The following is a 21,902-nucleotide window of genomic DNA, read 5'->3' as shown; positions in this document are numbered from 1 at the left end:
GTTTATGAAGAGTTTTTGAAGACTGTTTTTGATTTTCTAGACACATTATCTTCAAGGATGACAATATTTTAGGCCAATATTACTAGAACTTGTGCCTGGAAGAATTGTGTATTCTTCAAGGCATGAAGTTCTGGATGGAAGAATGAGGCTGGCAATAATCAATATTTTTCTTGTTAACAAATACCATGAATCACCAAAATCAACAATGAATTGATCCTGCAAACTTCTACAAAGTACTGTTTCTGACTCCAAATCCATATCAGTGTGACCTGCCATTCGTTAACCCATACACCAACCAGAATTTCACTTACGCCCGGGCCACACTGCCTACCTGAGCTGTGCGTCTGCATCATGGAATCTCTTGCTTTTCATTTCAGTGCCCATGTTAACAGTTTAGAGCAGCCACACAGCCTGCGTGAGTCACGTGCGGCTGCAGCGACACATCATCTAGAGATTCGGCGTCTTGCCTATTTTTTGCGTGATGCATGCAGTTCTCATCAAAAATGGACAGTGAAAATGATCTGTTGATAGTCATATTGATATCATATAGCAACATTATCCCTTTCACTATAGTATCTGTAGAATATGTCACAGACATGAAGTGTCACCACTGCGGGTCAGCCTGCATGGTGCATGCTGGGGCAGGGAGCCTCTCTGGCAGGGAACTCTGGCACGGAGCGTCGGTGACACATGGAGCTTCTTTTCTTGACTCCTGCTCATTTTCTGATATTAGTTCAAACCAGGACTTCTGCCTGTTGTTTTACCTGCTTCCAGTGGGAGATTTGGTGTTGTTATTTTCCTTATTTGTTGTCAGTTTCCCTCCTGACAGTTAGTTTGGACGTTTGTTTGTCAGAGTGTGTTTGGTTCATATGGGGAACTTGTCATCTGGAGGGATTTTCTTCACTCGGAGTGGTGACAGCAGGAGTTTAACTGTGTCAGAAAGAAAGCTGCTTTCCCTTCACATATTATTATTTATTTTTCACAATGGAGCACACGCTTCTTAACCTTTTTCTGTCTAAACTAGATATAAAGTACATTTATAATGAAATGATATGAAACAGTCTATCATTGATGACCATTGTCATAGTGAAACTCCATGTAGAAAGATAGGGCTGGCAGTAGCAGCACTGCAGCAGCAACGCTGTCTGTGTGAACACCACACATGTGCGAGCTGCGGCAGTTCAGCGATGCACACATGCTACTCAGGTAGAGGTAGGCTGAGTGTCCTGGGCATTAGAATGGGGCAGGATGGGGCAGAGAATATGTATGCCTTACCAGTCAGGCCATTACTGTAACTAATTAAACCCACATTGTGCTAATTGTTAAGCTCATTAAGTCTGATTTCCTATGACAATCTATGACAATCATTTAAGGCAAATACAGACAGCCGTCTGTTGTCTGTGTACTCTGGCTGTGGTCCATCAATCATAGTAAAGATTTGGCACAGATCTGGGCAAGAACATTAGACGGTGTGCTGGCTGAGAGAGTTACGAACAGTGAGACTGGGACTGGACTGGAGAGGACTGGGATTAGTTTTGCTTTGTGAGGCATCTTGCTCTCACTATTGTTTCCTGACTAGCTATGTGATATATTACTCCCAGTGCTTGGCAGCGATTACTCAGTGTAGACATGATGCAGTGAACCAGAAAGACAAGCCAGTCCTGACAAAAATGAGTGATCATTGTTGAGCTAGTTTAAAAGGGTCAGATATAGGATGCATTTCATTCTCATTGAGTGGTTTGCTTATTTGAAACATATGTGACCACATGACAGTCAAATCCTGATTATTAGACATCTTTTCTGATGAATGCAGCTGCAGTGCAATGCTTTGTTTAAGCTGGGTGTGAATACACAAGCAGGGCCAGACTTCCACCCAAAAGGTATGCAGAATATGTATAATTGATTAGTTGCTTTAGCTGGGTCATGATAATTAATGATGAATGAAAGAACAAGTTCAGCTAACCTATTAAAACAATGAACCTAGAAAAAAATAAAAACCTGTCATATATGTGAAGGGGTTTGGCCAAAGAGCACAATTGTAAACTTAACAGGAACAGGGGGAAATATGTCAAAGTAAAATAGTAGAGTATATGCAGTTTGGCTCACCATAAAACATACATGAACTCAAACATAAAAGCAGAACAAAAACCTGGGACATATAAAACAAATGTAGTAATAAGATACCCCTGAAGCAAAAAATAGTACCCAGTATATAGAGTACACTACAGGACACAAATAAAACTATACGGATCACATACCTAAAACAAAGCATGAAACACAAAATAAACATAAAACACAATAGAGCAAGATGTTAATTGCACTTGGAATGAGACCTCTTAAAAATATTTTTTGTGGCCAAAGGCACCTTACAGTATAGCTCCTCCCGGAGCACTTCCCAATTATTTTGCTCATAATGCCAGCTATTTTGATGAGTTTAGACCTAAGCCCGCAGTTGAGGTGACTAAACCATAATGTGAAGTGGAATGTTAAAACACTTTCAATCAGGATTTTGTAAACAATTTAACTTACTCACAATGACTGTTAAGTGTCCTCTGAGGGTGAAGCCATTGTGTGCATTTCTTTAAAATTTACTGTAGTTAGGATTTTCATTTTAAACTTTAAACAGTGTCAACAAGTTCCTTGTCAAATACAACAGGCTTTGTTATAAAATCCTACTTGGCACAAATAATCATTTTTGCCTTCGGGCCAAATACTCAGCTTCCTTTAAGTGATCAGATTTTCTGAAAAAGGAAACTAATACCATGTCATCTGCATCTTTAATAATACAATAATACATTTATTTGGTTCGTCCTGTATAAGCCTCTTTGAAATTACTCTTTTTTTCCAATTCCTTGGGTTGTGTCTTATGTTTAGTGTTGCTGGAAACTCCACATCAAGTCTAGGTTTTCAGCAATGTTACAATTTTGTACTAAAATACGGTAGAACCACATTCAAGAAAGCATAAATATTTATATCCAGCATGACAAACTCTGAATGAATGAATTTGCTTCCATTATCATTTAATAAAACAATAGAAAGTATTCCAGCTGGCAGGTGGAGGTTATACATTCCTGAAATTATTAAAAAAGGATCCATTGCTGTCAAGGTATATTGTATCTTTATTGCATTAGCTGACTATTACACATGCACATTTATTATTTTGATTTATTTTTGCTTCACAGTCCAACAGGTCCGAATAAAAAACCCCAGAAGAATTCAACGATTTGCAACTATTGCATTATAATATTTTCTCTAACATTGTAGTTACTCCTCTGCAATGTGCATACATTTGCGATAAAAGATTAATTCATAAAGCGCTATTTTTATTCTGATTAAAAAGTTTTGTGCTGAATCAATAAGTCAGAATCACATGGCATCTAAGAATCAGTTATTTGTTCTAAGCTTCATTTTTTACTGTTGCCAAAATCTGTGGCAGTTTAATAACAAGGAAATCACTGAATAGTTACTATTACTAACACTTACTATAGTAATATAAAATCCAGAAAAATCCATGACAAACAGACATTCATGCACACAAAGCACCTGCCATACAGGTAGCATTAGTGTGAGCACTGCAGGAGCATACCAGAGTTGGTCACCACCCAGAGTTGGCCCAGATCGTAGCTCAGGTGGCTGATGGGCATGCACATTGAGACAGAGACCCAAGCTGTACCTTGTGGACGAACATGGGAGATGCCAACTCTGTTGAGAGAGAAGACAACATCTGTAAAACCGCCATCTCAACAATGCCGCTTCCATTTGCAGTACTTTTCATATACCTAATAAACATTTGCCTTTGAAATTATTTTAGCTTTTTTTTTTCTTTTACAAAGAAGTAGGTTTTGGTGCACATTTTGTACAAGCAAGTGCATGTCTTTATGAATATACATTAACTATGTGCTGTAATTAGAGGCCACATTTTTAAACTCATCCTTCTGAGATCCATCCAGTAAAGTCTGATGGATCTTAGAAGGATGCATTTTAGCATTACACTGATTGATGGAGGTCAAAATTTTAAATATAGGTCAAAACCTTAAGACATTTTTTAGGAATATTAAAGTGTAACTGACATGATAATGATGATTAAAATATGTATTATTAGAAGGATTTTTGTCTTGCTGTATGTATTATACATACTAGAATGTATCTATAAACACAGTACAATACATCCGCTCAAATGTTTTTGCCAGGTTGTATAGAGTACAGGCTTACCTTTGGTAGACACTGCCGTTTGTGGTCACTCCAAAAACATTTCCATCAGTCCCAACTTCAACCATTCTCATAGTTAGCCCTGGCACTTGTGTCCAGCCAGTAGCACCACAGCTAGTTGGTGTGAATCTCTGTAATAAAAAGCATACATGGGGTCATAATCATGATCCCTGAGTGAATGAGGTCAATATGTCTGAACAATAACACCACCACTAAGAGTTAAAAAACATGAGATTTCACTGGTGTCTAACCTGTGTGACGTAAACCTGAGAACGTGAGTCTACTCCCCAGCATCCATACAGTGGGCCGCAGCTGTAGTACCTCATAGTCCTTGAAAGGGAATTCCAGCTGAGGGAGCCCGCCTTGTAGGCCAAAGCCAAGCTACTTCTCAGACAGTAGGTGCTGTAGGAGCTGGGGGTTACTCCGACAACCTGGCCATCACCTCCAGCATCCACCTGCTGCATAGACAGACCTGAAAAAAAACAGTTAGGGGTCAATTTTAACCGTGCACAGGGTGTGCTGTAAATGTGTAAAATGCATATTGCAAACATTGTGAATCTGTCACTCTGGGATCTCTTTATATAAGAGCAGTGTACTGCACGAGCACTATTATATTATATGGTAAATTTGGCAAAATGAATGATGATGATCAGGTAAACTCATACAGGAAAAATTGTATTTCTTCATATGAAAATAATGATAAAAAAATAATAATAGTTACCAGAAGATTGAACAAAGTTGCCAGCTACGTATTTGCAGACCCTGTTTGAGGTGTCAACTCCCCACATTCCTGCAGGTCCCACTGAGACATGCTTTAGTGTAGTTGAGCCCAGTCTGTACCAAGATGATCCACTCAGGAAATACGCATAATTGCTGCTGGTTCTGGCGACCACTTTCCCCTGCCCAGCATCAATCTGTCTAACATGATACAGCTGTGGAGCCTCCCTGCAGGTCCAGGCTGTGAAGACAAAATCATTACTGAAGTGAGTGGAAACTTTACATACATTTTAATTGTACATTTTAATTGACAGTGACCTACCATGACCAACGGCCAGGTAACACAGCACAAGCAAGAAGACTGCAACAGCTTTCATGATGTCTGTTTTTGAGAGTCTGTACCCTGCAGTGCACCTCTGGATGTACCTCTGTATCTCTGTGGAGCTGCTGTCCTACATCCCATCAGGTTTGTCTGGCTTATATAGTCTAGATCCACTGATCTGAACCATGTGTTTAACTACAGCCAAAACTGGTTCTGCAGGCACTTCAGGAAGGTATGAGGAAATTTTTATTTTCATTTATTTACTTTAGTCATTTCTTGAACAAATTCACCAGGTTGGATTGCTTTTGTCATGTAGAGCCTCCCATTTTGGACTAGCTGAAGATAAAAAAAGATTGGTGGTGACCTCTGAGGAGGAAAGCACTGATGAGGTGAGAGGATGTGTTTATGCTGACTAGAACGCTGATTTGTGAGGCCATCGATCTTGTTTGCCTGCTCAAAAATTGTTAAGCGCTTTCAATCTGCTCACTCAAGCTCATGTAAATCATCACAATGTTTAGATTAACTCGAAACCAATAACATCACTAATCTAATATCTAATAAATTACATTTGTTTTAAATTTTATTTAGCAGGAGTGATTGGCAGTTAACAATTTAGCACAAACAGCTGAACAAAACCGGAACAATACCAAACCATGAAAGTGTCATTGCTTTGTTCTCACACACTAAGAAATCAAGGGACAGGAATGGACCTGAAAGGGTACAAATGCTTTGTTGCTCCAGCTGTACCCTAGCAGAGTACAAGCACTGTACCTTTGAACATGGTACATTTTTGCACCTTCTTGTCTGTACCTCTAAAAGAACATTTCTGCCTCCCTAGAGACAAAAATGTACATTTATGTCCTGGTACAAAAATGTACCCATTGGAGAGGTACAGAATTGGTACCTAATGAGGTACAGCTGGAGTGACATGTAATTTTGTACCTTTATGAGGCAAAAACGTTCTCTTAAATTCAGAGACAGAAATATTTAAAATTATTCACCAAAATTTATTTGAAGAACAATTAGTTTACATCTTTTAACAAAATCAATATTTTACATGTAAACCAATTCCTTTTCAATGCATTTCAATCAATGTATTTTTCTGCAAGAACTGATTTGTCCTTAACAAGTACAAGTACAGTATATGGCAAAAAGCAGTCCTTTTCAACATTAAGCTGAAGCATAGGGCCTAAGGAGCCATTCACTAATCACTGAGTGAATTAAAACTCCATTTCACAACTTGGTTTCACACATAATGTAACAAAGTCAAGTAAAAGGTACAAAAACAAACAAAAACTGGAGGCATTGTGAGCTGTTCATTAACCAGTTTTAAATACAAAACACACAAGCAGTGCATGTTTCACAAATTTAAACTTAAAATGTAACAAAATTCTGAGTATAACATTCAGAACATTAACTAAAATCAACTTTATAACTATACTATAACTATAATTAATCAGTTTTAAATGCAAAACACTCTTTCAGATACTGACAATCACCTCTGAAGGAAGGTCAGTGTGTTTTTCAGGTGTGGTGGGTATGCAATGTTGAAAGCAAAATACATACTGAAGACTTCATCAAGGCCTGTGCACTGACATGCCTTCTCCATCTACTTTCACCACACTGAACCCTCTTCTACTGATCGCCATTTTCCAGTCATTATCCATCAGTTGTATGGTTGGATAGGGTGTAGCAGGGTCCCCCTACATAAAAGAAAAACATGCAAAAAGAAGAGATTACAACTTTTGACCAATAAGTAAATTAGTTACTTAATTGGCATTTTTATTGCAAGCGAGTCAGATTTGTCAATGTTATGTTAGAGCCTCTTATGTACAGTACAAGCACTTCCTGATGATCAGTCCTGAAGTTTGACAATATTTTTGATGATTTTTGATTTTTTTCATGTATTTATGTATTTTATAGCAAAGTTATATTGAACATTTCCTGTGAACAGATAAGTGGGCTTTACACTTACCCTATATTTTTCATACCTCACTCATTAAAAAAACAAGCTGAAAAATTAATTTTAAGAATTTTGATATATGATATAATTCCTTTTGGAAGAAAAATGTTGGTCTCAGATGAAATCTAATAATTGCAGCTGGCACATTAGTTTGTCTGAATGTAAAGTAAAGCTTCATGTTTTTACTTATTTCATTTTATTTTAGGTGTTTTCACCATACTTACTCCAGTATGCGTCCTTAAGTACATGGGTATTTGTTGAGTATGTCCTTCACGGAAGGGAAGGGATTTCCATGATTTCACAACAACTCCAGGAGTAAATTTGTGCCATGTGGTCTTTGACAGTCAGGATGTCTGGATGTGTCTTCCGATACTCACTTACTCACTTTGCAACATGTTCACATACCTCCCCAACATACATTTCCTTTGGCAAAAGGACAGAAACAGATCCATACTAAAAGTCTGCACACTCATTGTACACTAAGGTGCTTTGGATAAAAAATATCCACTGAGCTGCATGAACAATTTGAGACCTAGCGTACAGTTGGGGTATATGCAAAAAAAGATTAAATGTCTATTATATCTGCATCATAATGTCTTGCATTAAGTGAAAAAGTAAAAGTGATTAAAAACATGAGAATAAATTACTGTAACGTCCCTCGATAAGCAGGCGATGAGACATTAGCCGATTTTCATTGCAACTTTATTGCGCACAACACCACAGGTTCCTGTGGGCCGTAGCCAACGCCAAAATAACAAGAAGACCTGCCGTGAACTCTACACTAGACTCTCACTTAGCCTCTAACATCGACGACCTGCCGAGCGCCCAAAACAGGAAAAATAAAGAACAACCCCTCCTAACTCTCAGCCAATTACAGGTGTGTTGTCTCCTGTTGATCACTGTTACAGGTGGCTCACATGACGGACATGTTCACTAACAGTCTGGAAATATCAGTACTACAACTCAACAGGCTTTAGGTCTGAGCTAAACTAGAGCCTCCACGCTGAGAAAGAGAGCTGGCAGCAAAAAGTCAGCCAGCTTGAAGAGCTCCTCAGTGACAAAGAGAGAGAAATCAGCAGGGCCAATAAAAAAAGAAGAGCACGAACCATCGCTCATATTGACACCTTGGCCCTGCTGAATGAAACACAGTCAGCTCTCAAACAGAGTCAACTGGCCTGTGATTCACTGGAGGAACAACTCAGACATCGGCTGACTGAAAAAGAGGAGAAAGACCAGAGAGAGCTCTCAGAGAGAGTAGAGAGCCTCCAGAAGGAGCTCTCTGAGACAGCAAGCAAGGCCAGAGAGGAGCTCTCTACAGTGTGCGGAAGTTGGGAGAGGAGGTCACAGCAGTGGGAGGAGATGCTGCGGGCCAAAGATGAGATTTGGATCCACGAGGAGGCGCAGAGGAAAGAGGAGATCCGGTGCCTCACAGATGACAACCTCCAGCTTCAGGTTTGCTGCCTCAGCTCATTTTTTTTTAAATCTAACAAATGATTTCAGATGAAGAGGGTCCAGGTAGGGGCCAGTCTGAGCTACTTTGTAGTTGTGGCTCTGAAGCTGGAGTCAAGCCTCACCCAAAGTGGTGCTGAATGTCCTCCATTTGTACACAATCTGCCTGACAGTCGACTGGTGGGGTTCAGACTCTTCAGAAATGGTTTTGTAACTCTTTCCAGCCTGGTTAGCATCAGCAACTCTTCTTCTAAGATCCTAAGAGATCTCCTTTGTTTGAGCCACGACACACATCCTCAGACTTTGATAGTGAAGACTCAGATTTCCCATCTTTAAATAAGGCAGGGGTTCCCAAACTCACACCTGATTGTCATCTCATTGACAACATCCAACTCTAATGTCCCCTTCAAAGGTCCACATACTTTTGCCACACACAAAAATGTAACACTGGATCATTTTCCTCAATAAGCAGCAGTGGGTTGCAAATTATACAGGTAACATTTTTATCAGTGCTTGACAATGCAGATGTAATTTAAATGCATGCCGCTGCCCATACCCTCAAACCACTTGATGCTGTGTATCACAGTTCTCTTAGATTTATTACAGATGACAGTTTTTCTTTGCTTGTATTTACATGAGGTCTACCAGTCAGAATTGTAGGACAATACAGATGCCTACCTCTCCCAGAATTATGTAGTGTTCAATCTTTTCTCTGAAGATGAACAGCAAGAGGATAAGTCCGGCCCTTAGGTTGATTCCTGCAATGCAGAAAAATATCCTGCTTTCACAATCACATACATTTTCAAGTGTGCAATGTGGTAATTACAGCAGATCTATAGTCAGGTTCATTAGCAAAGTGAAACACCAGCAAAGCCCTCCCTGAAGCAATGACAGAAGCTGCTTGTTGAAGGATGGATTTGGTCAACTTTGTCAAAAAACTAAGAAATATACATAAAGACGTTATTATTGACATTCAGTATATCACTGAAAATAAAAAGCCTCAAAGCCTGTGGAATTTACAGACAATATTAAAATCAACTTTTAGAAATTTTTATTTTACTTGTTTTCAGTGACAGCAATTGACATGCCTTCAATTTCACAATATCCAAAGTTTTTACACAGATTGATAATGCTCCCCTATATGGGGCTAAAACAGTGGCAGTTAAATTTTGGCACTGAAAATAAAATTTGGCATTGAAAACAAAACCTGAACTGAAAAAGGAACACTTTTATTGGAAAAGGTTGAATTGGCCCTGAAAAAACATCCACTGAAAAATTAATTTTAAGAATTTTGATATATGATATAATTCCTTTTGGAAGATAAATGTTGGTCTCAGATGACAGGAAGAAGAAAGAACAACCCCCCCTGACTCTCAGCCAACTACATGTGCGTTACCTCATGTTGATCACTGTTACAGGTAGCTCACATGACGGACAACATGTTCACTGACTGAGTCTGGAAATATTAGTACTGCAACTCAACGGACTTTATGTCTGAACTAACGTTTCTTACAGTAACAATCATAACAGTTAAACACTGACATGAACACAGTCTGTTACATTATGCATATGGCAGTGGACTGACAAATGTTAGATTAGCTGGCTGGAATGGGTTGCACTACTCAAGTCTGCATGGGCTCCATGAGGGAGCGCCGATGCATAAAATCAATAAATTCAGAAGAACAAGTCCCCCATGGAGAATTGCAAAGAATGTTGAATGAAACAGTAAATATACTTTGTAAAAATAAAATGAAATAAAATGGGAAATAATGGTGATGGAAAGTGGAGGCATTTCAACTCTGCTACACTGCAGTTAGCAACTTGATTAAATGAACAAAATCACTGAAATAAAGAGTATCACAAAGTCAAAAAGTTTACTTGATTAAAAGACCAAATTGTTCTGAAATAGCTTATAAGAGTGTAGCCTATCTAGCAACAAGCTGTAAATGTAGCTAGCTAATGTTAAGTTACGGTGTCCTGAGTTAGGCTTGTATAAGTTAGCTAGCTAGCTAACAATAGCATGAAAAGAAACTTTAAGGTCAGGTTACTTAACCCTGAATTTTCTTGTCTCTTCTTTGTTATCTTTGTTGATAATCGAATCCTCAATTGTTTTTTTTAATTAGTTCATCCGTGGACACGCTTGACAAAGCAGGAAAACTAACCAACATTTTCACTGTCTTGTGCCATTTCATGTCTAGGAACACAATGGGGATGAACCAGTTTGAACCAGTTTAAGCTTGTTAAAAGTACGATTATGTATCCTTTTCTGTCAGGAATGATTTTGTACCTTTAAAATAAAACAAAGGTCCAGGTTATCACCATTTCTGTATCTTACAGGGTACTTTTCTGACAAATGTACCTTTAGGTACAGAAATGATACCCCTATTTCTCTGTGTGCACCAGGATACACAGATAAAACATGTCAGTGTTACTGTTTTTAATAAGATGTTTTAGTGTATAAAACCTTTCAGGGGAACTCACTATGTCACCAGGACGGAAGGTAATGCCAGCAGCCAGGTAGCTTAGCTTAGCACAAAGACTGGAAACAGGAGGAAACAGTTAGCCTGACTCTGTCTAAAGGTGACAAAATCCACCTACCAATACCTCAACATCTCACTAATTAACATGTTATATCTTTTTTAACCCATACAAAGCACAAAGTGTAAAAACATCACATTGTGGTTTTACAAGGTTTTATGTCCTCACCACAGGTTGCCAGACAACTAGCAGAGACTTCAAGCAGCCATAATCAATATTTTTCATAATAATGTCATCTTAGCAGACTCGCACTGTGTGTGTGTTTCTGTGTCAGTATGTACATATACCTGCCCACTTACCATTGTGCTCTGTCAGATCATCAGTGTTACTGTGTGTTGTTGTACCTGTTATACCTGTCTGCATTGCCCCTTTGGATTTGTTTGCTTGTCTGGACTGCCTGAATGTTTAACAGAACATTGATTTAGTACAATCCCTTTTCATCAACCTGTCCTGCATCAGCGTCTGCATGACAAGAGCACAAGTGTTCCTTTGTATGGTATGTTATGAAGAGGATTAACACTGTCAGTGATGGTTTGAAAAGCCACCACCCTTGTACACATGAACCTGTACTCTAAGTATTTGCAGACTGGTAGCTCAACGTTATACCAGTTCTGCACAACACTGAACACATTTCATCCATTGGACTCTCTGTAAACCTCTTATTGTAAGTACTGTTTGCCAACAATTAACATAATGCATCACTTTTCCTAGAACAATTGTCACCAGTTATCTAAACATCTCAGTTGGTTCAACTATCAGCACACTAACAGCTCAGTGATCCTAATATGCCATCTCAGGGTCATACTTTAATTGTGCAAGTGCAGCAACATGCGCAAAACAGTAAGTCTTGGGTACACTATGTGGAAATCTCCAAGCACATCTGCTATTTTGTGTCATGTATGTGCAATAGCACAAAGTGCAAAAGGACTGGGTGAAGTGGAATATAAAAATGGTGGACAACATCTTCTAAAGTCTTTAAGTTTGAAATTCAGTGTGTTGTGAAATTGGGTTTCACAACACACTGTCTCCTTGCTGAGCTATGGTGGAGGGATATGTCCCCGTAGACACCTCGATTGTTTGTGGGACAAAACGATGGCAGTAAACCTACACGTGACTGCCAGGACGTGTTTCTGAACAAAACACATTGTGTGTATCAAAACCTGAGTTGTTGAATGTACGTCCTTACATTCAAAACACTTGCAAAGCCATTTTTTTAAAACTGTGTACTGTTTACATTCTTGTTTGCTAGCTGCAATCTTCAACGCCTTTGCATGCACATTGTGACGCTTCTTTGCACATTACCACCGTCAACTGTTAATCAGTGAAATAGCGTGCGGAAACTATAACGTGCCTCATGTGCACAATATAAACAGAAGGGGGTCTCAAGTAGTCAAAAACTCTGCAAGTCACTTTCTAGGTCCCATCTTTTCAGTGCATTCACATCATGAAGGGATCTCTGAATCGACAAGAGGAATGATAACAACATGGGTCTCAATCTCTGATATTTTGTGGCCCCCACCTTGATATGAAAGTTTAATGTTAGTGCGGCCCGCGAGTTTTATATGAATGGCACTTTACTGTGTTGTGTGTGGAAGGTCCCTTTATTGCACAAGCTGGAGCTGAACGAACCTGCCCATCGCAGGGGTATATGGCTGTTTCACAATAACTATGCTATTTATACAGGAAAAATGTGCGCTGAGAATGTGCGCACCTCACGCTAGATTGTGTCGTTATTTTTGCTACACAGCTTTCAGTAAAATTCAAAGGTGAATTATTAAACCTTATTAAAGCATCATTCTGTTTATTTCAGCATCATCTCTCTGTTAACGATCACTTCATTTTGTTTTGAAGCACTTTGTAAAGTCCGTTTCAACACGAGCTCTATCAATAAATCATTTATCATTCTTCTGATGTTTAATAATGATGACTGACACTTTACGGTGGTGACGGTTTGCAAAAAAATGTGATGAATTAGGGGTAAAGTCGTTTCAAATATCCACAGCAGCCGTGCGTAATGATCAGCTGTTGAAGAGCCTGTGCGTAATTCTCACTGAGGTCTGATGAGCGGAACGGACACAACTGTTGACGCACAAACGGAGGTTTAAAGACCTTTACATCCATTTTTGGCTCACTGTCACAGTAAATGAGGCTCGTGCATGTGATTCCACAGTGTGTGACATTAAAAAAACAGAACCAGGTGTATCTGCGTCTTTATAAGGCTGGCAGATAATATTGTATGTGCATATTTCTGTCACATAATGCCACGTTGTGAAGTGAATTAAAAGTTAATATATACGTTTTCATGAACACACTTATGTTTATCCGACAGAGATAATAAATACAGAGTGTAACAAAACACCTTACAGCTGATGCTGCTGTGCCACACGTCATATTTGATTTGACAACGCCGCTAGCTTCGCAGCGCCCGCTGCATCCATGGAGTTATTATAGAAAATAAAAGCCAATAAATAAAGCCTCCATGGCTGCATCCCATGGTTTGCAGTCATGGAGGTGCAAACCATGGGATAATGGTGTCCCACTGTCCCGGCTTCATGTTCTCCACGTTTGCTCTGCAATGATGTGACATTCACGGACAAATTATTCGAAAAAGTCTTTTGGGTGAATGGAATGTACTGAATCATTTGCGGAAAGAGACTTATTGCTCAAAACATTTTACTCCATGGTAAATGCCTTGCACAATAAACATTATAAAGATATTTCTTTATGATGCCATTTGTTTTACTTGTTTCTATGACGACGTTTACAACAACAAAAGCATGGCGGGTAATGAACAACCCGGTAGTAGTCGCCTTTTTTGCGTCTGCTACCCTAGCCTGCGCCTGCTAGGAATACCTGATGCGGCCCAGCCTCACCCAGACTCTGCCTCCAGCAGCCCCCAGGTAATTTGAGTTTGAGACCCCTGATATACAGTACTGTGCAAAAGTTTTACATTTTAAATTGGGTTATTATTATAACAAAGGTTCAGGAAAAAGACCACGCTCCTCTCTCACACTAAATTCGATCACCTGCGCCTCACTAATTCAATCATCCGTGCATAACGTAACCTATATAAACGTGTCTAACCCCTTTCTCTCCCGTTCGTCTCAGTTCTCACGCGACCTACAACACGCTTGCATCGCAAACACTTACCTCCCGACCGTGCTCCGTGATCCACGTTCCTCAGCAACATACCGCACACGACTAGATCCAGCAGTACCAACGAGATATCTCCTTCACCACCACATCCACATGGAACCCTTCTCATCCAGACGCCACGCTTTTGATCAGCTGGGATCCAGACACTCCACACACATCCACGCAATGGCCCACTCCGACGCGGCTCTTTTCCAAGCGATTAACATCTTCAACCGGATGTTTGCTCACCTCCAGCGAGCTCTCAAGAAGACGGTCTTCCCACTCCTACGAAACGATGATAAGGACAAACTTTTCAACTCTGTGCAGACTCTACTTCCATCAACTCTCTCACCGGCAGCTCAAATCCTCCCGCTCTTCCGGGGTTCATTGTTCGCCGCCGGGCCGACGCGCGTCGCACACTGATGACGTCACAACGTCGCCTACTACAATAGAGCCCAGATTTCTTCAGCCCCGGTTGAAGGCCAGGCTTAACTCTAAATACAAATCCTGTTTCGCCGAACCGACAACAAAGCCAGGTTCTTCCTGCTCCTCTCTGCCTCCACCACCACCAGTCCGGATGGCCACTCACTTCCGGGTTCCCCGCCCAGCGCCACCCGTAGGCTGCACGTCAATGACGTCACGACGCAGCCAACTGCTTCAGCCCTCTGGCAGGGCCAGGTTGTATCTTCCCCTGGGCCTGCTACCTCCCTGTCTGATCTGTCTCGTGTTTTTCGTCTTCTCTCTCATCCCTGTGTCCGCAGGCTGCACAATCAACCCCCGCACATACATCCTCTCATCCTTTCCTCTTCCCTTTCTTCAGCTGCAGCTACCTCTACGCTTTCAGCTCCACCTGTTCCAGCAGCTCCTTTTATGTTTCTTCCCTCAGCCACCTCTGGTCCTGCCGTTACCACAGCAACTGTTGCGCTGAGCCGTGATGCTCCCTCTGATGGACCCACTCAATTTCCTACTGTTCTATCCCTGTTCCCCTCCCTTCCTCAACACCCAAATGTTTTTTCTGTGTCTTCAGCTGCCCCCGTCGCCAATCCCCTCGCTCCAGCCGTCGTTAACACTGTGCCCGTGAGCACTTTCACTCTGGCCTCCGCCCCTCCATGGCCTACAAAGCCAGGCTATCCAGTTCTGCAGAGCCTCCAGTTCCACCACTGCTCCAGCCGACCACTCACTTGCGGGTTCCCTACCCAGCGCCCCCCGCACTGCCACACCGATGATTCCATCCTGCCGCCACTACGGTGCGGCAACAGACTGCCTCAGCCCTAGCTAGGGCCAGGTCGTATTACCCCACGTGCCTGCTCCCTACGTCTTAATTGCCTCGTGTTTTTGTTTCATCTCTGCGTCTATGAGCCGCACATCTTACCACTGCATCCCTTCATCCCTCACCCCTAGACCCTCATCCCTTCATCCCTCACCCTTCGACGCTCAACCCTCATCCCTTCATCCCTCCCTTGATCCAACTTTTATGAATCATCCTGGCTCTCCTCCGTCCCTCGATTCGTCTGCTTCTTCTTATTCATTCAACCTTTATTTACATCTCAAGGAATCATTGAGGGTATGCCCTCATTTTCAGTGACATCGACTCACTATCAACTGCTTTGCCCCAGTGAACAATTTTCATTGCAATCGCTCCTCTTCTGCTTTGTATTTGTTGTCGTTTTCGTCTCATCCCTGTGTCCGCAGGCTGCACAATCAACCCCTGCACATACATCCCCTCATCCCGGCATCCTTCACTCTTCCCTTCCTTCAGCTGCAGCTACCTCAGCGCTTTCGGCTCCACCCGCCCCGCAGCTCTTTTCTCGTCTTTCTTCCCATAGCCACTACTGGTCCTGCTGTTACCTCAGCCAGTCGCATCGAGTCATGGTGCTCCCTCTACTGGACCCACTCCATTTCCTCCTGTTCTATCCCTGTTCGTCAACCCTCATTCATCCCTCTGTATCCGACCTTCATCCAGCCCTTTATGAACCTCTCAGCTCTCATCCTACCCTCTCATCCTCCGACACCCCCAAGTGCTTTCCGAGACAACCGCACTACCCAATCCCACGACATCTTGCCGTGCTCAGACGCAGCAGTTGGTGGTTTGCCTCTGATCAGCCACCTGAACAGCCCCCCCCCCACTCTCTATGAACCGTACCATGTCATCTTCACAGACCTTCTTTGGGGGCATGAGCAGTCTTCCAGTCATCCTCGTTCATACAGCCTACTACATCATCGTCGACCATAATAAACTAGAAATTTAAATCCTTGGCACCAGACTCAGATTCCCACCTGAAAGCCGGTCCCTCTATTTTCAGCTTCCATGCCTCCCACGGTCTTTCGTTCCCTTCACTCAACGTCCTGACCCTCTCCTGCTTCACCACCTTCGCCCGTTCCATTCTCAAGATTAAATCTTCCACCATACACATCTACGTCTCAGCGACATTCAGAGAGCCCGTTCTCACTTAGTCCAATGACGTTAACAAGTAATGTAAGTAATTCTTCTTGTCCTATTCTAGGAACCACAGGGGGATGACGAAGTAGAAAGCTCATCGAGACATGTCCCCCACCCTGAGTCTCGACCCCCAGGTTGCCTAGACGTTCCAGCCTCTTTGTGATTCCATTTGGTCCCCGGTCATCCCCATGCCATCGACCCCCTTCATCCCTCTCCTATCTATCACTATCTATCCTATCACTATCCTCATCCAATCCTGAACCCTCTCGACAATCCAAATAAAACTACTTTTTGTACCATTCAAATGGCGTGGTCTTTGTTAGTAATCTCTAACAATACTCTCCTTATTTTCAGAAAATACATCTTCACAACAAATGCACACTGCAGACAGAGCCACCATCAGGCTGACATGTCATAGTTACACATTTAAAATGTTTAGGAAACAAAAAACAACAACATTAAATGATGACCTTATCCGTTATAGCTGAGCTGTCGCACCATCTGTAAACCATAAAGCATCACGGAAAGGTACTGAAGGTCAGGGTAATGGACTGAAACAAATCCTCTCTAAATAAATAAATAAATAAAAACTAGCAGAAAAACAGGCACAGAGCACGCACACGCTGTTAGGGTGTGATTTGAAACACTGCCAGTGAAGAAGAGTGAAGTTTAGCTGGCATTTGGGTGTTAAATTCTGGATTGATTTGTGGCTCCATTTGTGGCTGTGTCACTGAGCTGGAATAGTAATAAGTGAGTTATGATGCAATATTAATGAGGAAGTTATGTTTTCACTTTTCAGCAAACAGATGTTTGCATCATAATGCACAATCAAGAAGAAAACATCTATTGAGTTATAGGACTCTCTCCTCCATTTTTCCATCCTTTCTCCTCTCTTATTTTAAGTAGGTCTAACTGACATTTAAATGGCATCACTGCGTTGTCTGCTTGGGAATTTGGCAGTCATGTGTGAGTTGATACAGCCTGTGTCGGACTTTAATCATGTGGCCTCCCACTGGCTCACCAGAGAGACAGGCATGCTGAGTCCTTCACCTCCTCCTCTTCTCCTTTTCCTCCCACTCTGCCTCTCCTGGCACTTCCACAGCATGGAGCATCAAGAAGACTCGTGTGGCAGGATGTAAACACTGACACATACACCACATCATACTCTCTTAGGAGAAGTGCAACATTTCTGTGAGTCAGCAAAGTTTGGTCGTGGATTCATGGCAGGACCGATTACTTTCAGTTTGTTTTATGATTCATTTATATGTGTATTCTCCTAATATGAGTCAAATGTCTGCTTTTAAAGGTGAAGGTATTTTATCACTCGTCACTTCTCACTTCAAGGATCTACAAAGAATATTCTTCCCCCCTGTTTTACTGTCTCTCTGACTCAAAATTTATCACCACCTCCCCCTGCCCCTCCCTGTCCTTTGTCTCTATAACTGGGTGCTGTTTTACTTCTGTCTCTCTACCTTGACCCTAAATAGCACCAGACAGGGCTACATCCTGTTCATTGGTAAACAGACACACTTTTCACAGACCGCTGAGCAGGTATGAGGCATTAGGTGTAAACTCATAAATCTAAGGCGCTGTGGTGCATTTTAATCCATAAGTTACTTGCGAGTGCTGTACACTTTTTACTTTTTTTCCCCTGTTTTTCTCAGTCTCTGTTTTGAAGTTCAATTCAGTTAGTTTGTTATACAACTTTGTTCTATTAATTGAATAAGAGGAGCTGTAAATCCACACAAAATAAATGACATGCAAAATTTAGCATATTTCTAGCAGGAAAATTCTGATTATCAGTGAACTTTTCACACGCGTGTAGTAACATTTGAAAGAATTTCAATATTGGGATAAGATGCAGAAGTATCAGCCTTCAAAAACCCGTATCAGCTGAGCCTTTCTCCCCTCCATGAAGCTGAATCGTACCTCTTTGACAGCTCAGCCCAAGACTGATGGTGGAAGGTCGCAGGCACCTCTGGCACTTTTAAGCCTCCAAGGATGCCACTGTCCTGGGGGACAGAGGACGACAGAGTTACTTGAGGCTGCACAAAGCCTGACAGACCCAACCTGATCCATGACTGATGACCATATCTGCTCTCCGACGTTGGAGGCCATCCATCACAGGAACAAAGGTTAAGCTGTTTGTAAGTATGCCTACAATCAGTGCTACATTCACAACAATGTGTGGCCTTTATCGCTGTGTCTAACCTGTTCCCTCACCATACATGTCTAATTTTTAGAGTCAAAATAAGTCATGACATTTAGACATGGTATATGGTAAGCAATGTATTACATTAATCACAATTTCTTACATATTTGTCCTCTTAGTTCTGTAGATGGAAGAGAAGACCTCACTCAACTGAATGGTTCTCTGGCCTTGTATACTCAGGGTATACCAGGCCCAGGTGCATCCTATGTTGCTGATGGTGCTGCCTTAATGGGTCCACCCCAGCAGACAGAAAAACAAGCAAGGCAAGCAAAACAGAGGAGCCCTCACAGCTGGCCCTTGCAAAAGTTACATTTCCCAAAACACTATGTAAGCACTGTGGACAAAAAAAAATCACAAAAAGATGATATAATGATATAAAGATGGCATTGTTGTCAGATTAGTTAAGGTGTGGTGACATTTTTCTTTCATAGTTAAGTCAACATAGAGTAAAAAGTCTTCCAAAGGACTAGAACCATTCCATTTCAAACAAAAATGTTCTTCAAATACAAAATGTTTTTGGTAGTGGAAGAGTTCTGGTAAGATGATTCAACCTGGAGAGTTTCATGTCCATCCAAGCCTTGAAAGTGCTTCAACTGCTAGTCCCAAACTTGGTCTATGCAGAAAATAAATGGGACTTTTACCTCCAGAGACCTGAACAGGCATATCAGTAGAAAAGATGAGTAACTGAGTTAGAAAATATTTGTTTATATGAAAAAAAGGCAAAAGATACAAGCTTATGCACTTAAAAATGCATTTAGGTAAGAAACATCCAATCACATAGCTTAACATTCTGTTGCTTGTGCTGCTAATGTCAAGTAGAAGCTAAAGATAATCATTTGTAGATGCCTGATAAAAGATTCAGCAGCTTGAATCAGTTAACTTTGGACTCTGAGTGTGGCATAGTGTTTTGTACCCAATTGTAAGAATGAAATGTTTCAGTTTTCTACAGCTCTTGTTCACGCTTCTGACTGGCTTTCTCTCCACAGCAGCCGCTGAGGCTCATGGTTATTGCAGTAATTAGCCACCTGCCATTCCAAATGAAAGACTTGGTACAGACTGCCGGGCCACATAATATTTATGAGCCACAATCAAATTTTGTACTTGTTCTGTTATCTGACAACAGAAACAAAAAATATGTAAATGAGATTATTGTGAATTTGGCCACATTAAAGTGACTTCTCAGAGGCTGAACATAATGAAAACTGATGGTCAGAACATAAAGCTATAGTTTTGTTAAATCATCCAGGAGAATGATGTTTCTGTTGACAAGCACTGAGAAAATCACTAAAGGAAAAGTCAGTTGGTGTAGGCTACTATAATTTAGAGAACTTAAAGTTTCCTCTGCACATTAAAATGCAGGAAATAAACTGGAATAATCACTGTTAGACTCTCAAATCTAGTTACGTTGATAGTACCTATTATCATTTAATAGGCTGCTTCTTTAAGCCTTTAGCTTTATCACCTCTGGTCTCTCTGAGATAAATCACAGAGTGAATGTAGTGTTATAGATGCTAGGGTGTTTCTCCAGGATGGAAATATGAGAGGGATTCAACTATGTGTGTCTGTATGGATGGGAAAATTCAATCTCATGTAAAAGACAGAGTAAGCAGGGCAAAATGTTTTTTACTTGTGCATTTGGTCAAAGCTGTAATTACCAAAAAGAAGAAAATTTTGTTTTATTTATTTTTCTGCTGTGATAGAGCATCCTAAATTTGTGTTCCCCAGGGAGTGAGAATGTTTGCGTCCAGCTGACAATGTCAGTAAGCCAAAGAGACATATATTTACAGTACATAAAAAACTTAAAAATACTTTAAAATAATGCAAAAAAACCCCACAATTCAGTGTCTGAGAGAAAGAGTGGGCTGCTTTGAGCTATCATTTGTGCTTAATGTTGTTTATTAAATGTTCCAGGATGCCAGAACATTGTGTCTGTAAAGGGCAGTGCCCATTATCAATGATACACCCACGCTGACATTTACACACAACCAGCAAACATTATTGTATTTTGACAGGTGACAATTTACTTCATTTATCATTAGTACCACTATAATTACCATTCAAAATAGACCTGAGGGCAGTACAATTCCTTAATTGACACTTTTCTAAAGGTTGTGACCATGTGAGTTAATCAGCAGCAAGTGAATTTATGTTGTGTTCCACATTACAGCAAGCTGTGTACACTTGCTTACTAAGTGTCAGTGGACTTACTAGACTTAGAACAACAAGTACTAATTAGTATCATCCAATTGTTATTATGCTCAATGACAGTGTCATAATGCAAAAGTGGGTCCAAAATCCGGCCTGCATGCACCAGTGTTGACACTGAGGGGCTTCACAGACATCACAGTATTTGACTTTGTACACATCTGCGGACATGTTACTCTAATATCAATCTACATTAAACGTTGAGTAAAGAAGGCACCTTAGAAGCAGCAGCTGACAAAACCACTCATGGTCCACTTCCTATTTCTGAAGTTTGCATGGTCTTCATCAACAGATAGTCTGTCATGAAACATTGCTGAAACTTCAATCATTCTCACTTTTTAGGGCATCTTATCCATGTTGGCTTCAAAGTTGACCTTCATCTGTAATTTCTGACCTTGGAAACAGCAGAGATCTCATAAAAGATCACCTACATGGTTTAAGTCCAACCATCCAGCCAAATCCCTTACTACTACTTACGTTTCGCAGCAACATTATGCTATTTACAGTTTTGCTACTAAGAGAGGTCATATGTCAGGACAACATAAACATAGGTAGTTTTCAGCATTTGAACAAATGGCCAAACAAAAGCCATCATACACATAAACCTCCAAATATGTGAAATTGTGGCCAGTTTGTTACAGGTAGTGGTCAGTGGTAGTGTCTTTAATGTGAATTCCTGGACATTAAATGTTCATCTGCAATTTTCTGTAGT

The 21,902-nt window shown here is 40.9% G+C and overlaps 1 protein-coding gene across 8 annotated transcripts; it reads right to left on the bottom strand.

Annotated features, from left to right (window-relative positions):
• Positions 1–2,814: 2,814 nt before the first annotated feature.
• Positions 2,815–20,375, bottom strand: LOC121890386 (fish-egg lectin-like). Of its 8 annotated transcripts, none has more exons than XM_042402575.1 (8): positions 19,089–20,375; positions 18,703–18,785; positions 9,339–9,418; positions 6,815–6,951; positions 4,931–5,167; positions 4,461–4,681; positions 4,213–4,340; positions 2,815–3,702 (listed from the first exon to the last, which is right to left on the bottom strand). In XM_042402575.1, exons 4-8 carry the CDS (start codon positions 6,855–6,857, stop codon positions 3,561–3,563), a joined length of 771 nt encoding a protein of 256 aa, XP_042258509.1. In that variant the 5' UTR covers positions 6,858–6,951; positions 9,339–9,418; positions 18,703–18,785; positions 19,089–20,375; the 3' UTR covers positions 2,815–3,560. The 8 variants fall into 8 exon arrangements, with proteins under 8 accessions (XP_042258509.1, XP_042258513.1, XP_042258510.1 ...); XM_042402579.1 differs by lacking the exons at positions 18,703–18,785; positions 19,089–20,375 and adding exons at positions 7,436–7,634; positions 14,349–16,583; XM_042402576.1 differs by lacking the exons at positions 18,703–18,785; positions 19,089–20,375 and adding exons at positions 11,142–11,199; positions 11,498–13,046.
• Positions 20,376–21,902: the final 1,527 nt, after the last annotated feature.

Source organism: Thunnus maccoyii, chromosome 23 (genome assembly GCF_910596095.1).
Source record: "Thunnus maccoyii chromosome 23, fThuMac1.1, whole genome shotgun sequence".
NCBI classification, from domain to species: domain Eukaryota; kingdom Metazoa; phylum Chordata; class Actinopteri; order Scombriformes; family Scombridae; genus Thunnus; species Thunnus maccoyii.
Note: the sequence above shows the minus strand (reverse complement) of the source record. Positions and strands in the feature narration are given on the sequence as shown.

Coding starts and splice junctions, on each gene's coding strand:
- LOC121890386 (XM_042402572.1), bottom strand. CDS start 14,463: ATGAGAAGGGTTCCATGTGGATGTGGTGGTGAAGGAGATATCTCGTTG. Junction 4,682..4,930: donor CAACTTTGTTCAATCTTCTG/GTAACTATTATT, acceptor GTTTTTTTTCAG/GTCTGTCTATGCAGCAGGTG. Junction 3,703..4,212: donor AACGGCAGTGTCTACCAAAG/GTAAGCCTGTAC, acceptor CTCTCTCAACAG/AGTTGGCATCTCCCATGTTC.